General features: G+C 38.4%; 2 protein-coding genes across 3 annotated transcripts in view; one reads left to right on the plus strand and one right to left on the minus strand.

The window, feature by feature from the left end:
• The window catches only part of LOC106952750 (protein FAM49B-like), a 20032-nt gene extending 18731 nt beyond the window's left edge, over nucleotides 1–1301 (minus strand). Inside the window, exon 1 of the mRNA XM_015041067.1 lies at nucleotides 1193–1301. The gene's annotated coding sequence lies outside the window, so the exon portion shown is untranslated. The remainder of the gene's footprint in view (nucleotides 1–1192) is intronic.
• A 2671-nt stretch (nucleotides 1302–3972) lies between these two features.
• Nucleotides 3973–5262, plus strand: part of LOC106952751 (prohibitin-2) — a 19440-nt gene continuing 18150 nt past the window's right edge. Inside the window, exons 1-2 of one of the 2 annotated variants that reach the window (XM_015041069.1) lie at nucleotides 3973–4076; nucleotides 4742–4871. In XM_015041069.1, coding sequence (XP_014896555.1) covers nucleotides 4056–4076; nucleotides 4742–4871 — 151 coding nt within the window. In that variant the 5' untranslated portion in view covers nucleotides 3973–4055. The remainder of the gene's footprint in view (nucleotides 4077–4741; nucleotides 4872–5262) is intronic. The other variant, XM_015041068.1, reaches the window with a different exon arrangement.

Consider the following 5262-nt stretch of genomic DNA (forward strand, 5'->3'; position numbering starts at 1 on the left):
ATATATATATATTGCTGACTCTGCTCTTCTGCTTCAGTTAAATTCCCCACAATCTGCATCACTGTCACATGACCAAGCAGAGGTCACATGACCCTTAAACATAAGATGGAAATGAGCAACATCAGTTCTTCATATCCGCCCAGTTTACGTATTAATATAAGTAAGTTTAAAATTTAACTAGAAAAGCAGAGAGAATATTAAACAGTGTTTTTTTGTGCTTTTTGTTGCTATATTTTTGTGTCCAGAATTTCAGGTTTCAACCTACTGAAAGATAAAACAATGCTCATATTTTAATATATTGCAAACATCTTATAAAGACAAAGGCTGAGAATTGAATGCATGAATTTTGATTCATTACATAGATTTTAGTAAGTACAAAATGTAGCCCAATTAATCATTTTTTTCTTTTTTAAGGAGCTAGCCTGTCAGTGAAGCTATTCAACCCTAAAATAGCATCTCAATGCTAAACATGTAGCAGGTAATGCTAATGTTAGCGTCCACAGTCCAGATTTCTAAAGAAGCTCCATGAATGGTTGGGGCTTCCTGAAACTCTGGAAAACTGAATGGATGGAAAAACACTTCTGATGGCTGAAGAACAGATTTATTCAATAATTTACCAGAAAATTGTTTTTTGTATTGGATGTTTATGTTGTCAATATATAGATTTCGATTAAAATGTAATTAATTAATTTCAGACTTATTTGATTAAAAAGTTTAATCAAGTCCCATGTCTAGTTAAAACATTAATGCCTTGGGGGCCAGAGCCCCCCGGCCGCAGGTTTCCTCGCATCGCCCCTGGACGGAGCCGCGCTCAGCCCCAGATTTGTCGGGCCTCCCCGCTGACGGCTCTGACAGTCTGAACGGAGTGAAAACGGAAATGAGTCCCGCTGCTGGTTGCGGGTAAACAGAGTCGAACCTGCAGAGAGGCGCCAGGATTTGGAGGATTTTATTCTCAATATCTGATCTCAGATCGGAACCTCCATGTGGGTCAGAACATGCATCGGAACCTCACAGTTCTGCTGCAGGTTCTGCTCCTCCAGCAGCAGCAGCAGCAGCAGCAGCAGCGGTCTGCAGGACCTGACATGTCTGATCAGTCAGGATCCACCCTGAGATCTAACCCCCACCTCCGGCCCGGACCCCGCCGCCTCCATCCCCTCCCCTCCCGGCCCCGGCCGCGCCGCGCCGCGCTCACCTTCACTGATCGCTGATCGATGAGTGCGGAGCGGATCGATGGCCCGATGTGCCCGCGGTGCTCCAGGTGTCTCCCGGCGGCCCGCCTCCTCTACATGCTGGTGAGAGTCAACCCGGAAACCGGCGGCACGCAGCGCCGTTAACTATAAAAGGAGTGATTTCCTCAGGAGGAACTGAAGCGTGAGCCAATCAGAAAGCAGCAGGAGACAAGCTGGGTTCTGCCGCGCGCACAGACCCGAATGGACCATCGGAACCGGCCGCCTGCCCGAGCCCAACACACAGGACCTCCGGATCCAGGTGATCATCCATACCGCAGGTCCGCTATGGGCGCAGGCTCAAAGTTCCTCTGTGAAACCAGACTCCGTTTGAAATCCAACTAAAATAAAACATTTTCATCAGTTTCCACCTGTTGCTGAAAGATTTCCTGTTTCACCTTTAAACCACAACATCTTCCATAAACTTTTACTTTATTCGGCTCATGAATTAAGTCATTGGTCGGATTAATTCTGACAAATAACATGAAAAAATGAAGCAATGTACAGCTGGGATTTTTACTTTAACATGACTTATTTAGCCTTTTCCCTCCAAAAATTAAAAATATTTTCTATTTATTTTTCTTTTATCTGATCATTAGAGGTGGGTGGCTCAATAAAAAATATTATTGATACCAAGTCAGTTTCAATATCAGGTCGATACCAGGGAGATAAAATCAATACTGCAGTTTCAGTTTCAGTTTCCCTCTTTTTTTTTTGCATTGTAGTTTCTCAACAATATTGTTAAATGAATTTGATTTGCCCTCCACTGATCATTCTTTCACACTTTGTTCATTTAGAAATCTATGCACACAAATTAGTTTATTTTTCTATTGTTTATCATTATATGTCATTATTGTATTTTGCTTAAACTTTATCTGAATTCTGCCTTAGGATTTAACTAATTAATATTTGAATAATTCAAATAATTATCAAATAATAATAATAATAATAATAACCACACAAAAACGCCCAAGTATCTGAAGTTTGATTATGAATCCTTCTAAAATAATCAGTATTGGTATTGTTAATATTCCCTATTTACTTGGTGTTGGATCGATATATTGTGCTGAATCTCTGCTGGTCATCTTTGCCTGTTTGTCAGGAAATCTGAGTTCATTTCACAGTTTCTCTACTGCAGGATAGTTGACTGCATCTGAAGACACTGCAAGGCAAACAAGCCAGTTCATTATAAATTTATAATAATTAATTTCATACTAACACAAACAGATTCAGTGACATTTTCTGACCCTGAAAGTCTGATTAGTGTTTGTGTTAAACTGTCTTTAATCTTCAGATAATTCACTTCCTGTTTCATCAACTGCTCTTTATTATGAAAGATAAAACAGAGAACTTTACACAAAATTACATTTCTCTTTATTGACTTGTTAGTTCACACAAAAAAATTTAAAAAATTATGTTTTATTTATTTTTCTTTAAATTTACACAGCCTTTTATTTATTTATTTATTTATTTATTTATTTATTTATTTATTTATTTATTTATTTATTTATTTTAAGATTACAGCCTCTGTGGTGGACTGGTGACCTATCCAAGTGACCCCGCCTCTCGCCCGCTGACAGCATTAGGATCACCCCTCATGACTCCAATGGGATGGATGGATGGATGGATGGATGGATGGATGGATGGATGGATGGATGGATGGATGGATGGATGGATGGATGGATGGATGGAAGTTTGCAGCCTTAATAAAAACTGATCTTGTGTCCTCTTGGTGTAAATATGGGGTTGCTTTATTATTATTATTATTATTATTATTATTATTATTATTATTATTATTATTATTATTATTGTTGTTGTTATTATTTCCATTATTCAACCAGGTAAAACCTCATTAAGATCTAGATCTCATTTTAAATAAATCTGCAACAATTTTTATTGTTTATCATCATAAATCTGAATTAAATTAATCTTAAACAACTTTGATCAAATTCAACCTTCATTTTGTAACCATATAATTATTTTTTAATAAAATATCATTCAGCCAAAGGAGTGAAATCATTGGAGAGTTTTTCTCTGTGAACATTAGTGACTCAGACTTGATTCAGAGAATCAGATTATAATTTTCTCTTGTAAAACAGAGTAAAGTAACTGAAATATTTCATCAGTCAGGAGCTCCAGAGCTCTGCTGCCCCCTGCTGCACAGGAGCAACATTATATTTACCCACCGATGGGGTAAATGTGTGACAATAAAGGATGCTTCCATCATAATATTATGGTTGATCAAATGTGATCATTTTGTCCAGATTTTCTCACAGCAGATTGTGTCTTCTTGCCGGATTAAAGGAAGTGAAAATCAACTTTAAGAAAGTCTGACAGCTTGAGAGAAAAATATCAAGAAATATTTTTGAAAGTCCAATACTTTAAATAAATACTAATGACTAAATATTCAAATAGAATAGAATAGAATAGAATAGAATAGAATAGTATGAGCAAATTTACAACATAGGAAAAATACTGTACAGTTATTGGGAAAAATATATATATATTAAAATAAATATGCCACTCAACATAGTAATTTAAGAAAAATGCACAAGATGTTTTATTTGTTCTTAGAAAACAGACTGTTTATGAATGGATAAAATCAGAGAACAATCATGAAAAATCAAACATATCGAAGCGGAGGTCATTTTTCTTGTCTTTAAATTATTTAATCAAATAAATTATCATCTGAATCATTAAAAATGACTCAAAAACGATGAGAAGACAAAGTCATGAAGCCTACATTTCCCATGATTCTCCGGGACACGGAAATACGTCATCACCCGTGACCTTGACATCTCTTCCCATTCTGTTTTCTAACAGGACAGCATGGCGAACAAGGAGCCAGGTGTAAGTGGGTTTTTTTCCTTTAATATTTATGATTTTACGGAACCTTTTTCGTCTTTCCGGGTCCAGTTCGGTTGAACAGCCCCGTGGTTTCCCGCGGCTCGTGCCATGTTAAAACTCAGCGCGTGAGTCCAGCTGACGTTAGATGACAGATAGAGCTGATTTAGGAGGATTTGAATGCGATTAGTAATAATGTAAATGTCAGATTTTGCTTTATTTTAATGTCTGTTCTGATAAATGTGTTCAACATTGGTGACTCCGACTTGATTTAGAGAATCAGACGGGATTTATGCCAGGAAAGCTTCAGAGTTCCGCTCAGGAGTCCAAATTACGTTGACAAAAGCTCTAAAATAAGGTAATTTTAGGATTTTCTCTAATTTCCAGCTGGTATTCTGACTCTATTAAAACTTTATTAAAGTCTCCAGAAACTCAACTTTAATTCGGCTCATAAAGCAGGTGTTTGAATGAGATTTATTTTGATCTAATTGTTCTAAAATCCGCCGAGGATCGCTGTTTACACCACAGAACAACCGAATATTTACATGAGCTCTGTTAGAACAGGGATCCAAGCTTTAAGGCCTGGTATGGAGGTCAGCTTTGTTGATCCTGATGCTTTGTATCTTCAGGGTGTGTTGATCTAATCAGACGTGATCTGCTGTGTTTTTCAGGGTTTTCTGCAGCAGCTGCGGCAGATCGCTGGCAGGATGTCCTCTGGACCCCGGGGAGCAGGAATCGGACTGAAGCTCCTGATCGGAGCTGGAGCTCTGGCTTATGGCGTGAAGGAAGCTACATACACAGGTAGCCCTGACCTCTGACCCCAAACACCTCTGCAGCTGGTCTGAAGTTCTGCCTCAGCAGCAGAAACAGTTTAGTTTCAGTCCAGTTGGAGGAGAAAACTCTGATTTAAATCCAGTTGATCCCAATCCAAGTCAGTCTCCTTATAATCCCATCCAATCTGATTAGTACCTGGAAAACCTCGGGATCCTCTGGGATCCCACTGATAATCCTGGCTCATTAATTAGGTGAGAAACTTCATTTCTCACCTTATAAACCAGGGGTGTCCAAACTTTCAGCCATTAATAAAATTACGAGAACTCGAAGGCCACATTTTTTTTAGTTAAAACCAGAGGTGGGGACTCGAGTCACATGACTTGGACTCGAGTCAGACTCGAGTCGTTAAAATCACGAC

Source organism: Poecilia latipinna, unplaced genomic scaffold (genome assembly GCF_001443285.1).
Source record: "Poecilia latipinna isolate Pla-1442-1.1 unplaced genomic scaffold, P_latipinna-1.0 Scaffold537, whole genome shotgun sequence".
Lineage (NCBI taxonomy): Eukaryota > Metazoa > Chordata > Actinopteri > Cyprinodontiformes > Poeciliidae > Poecilia > Poecilia latipinna.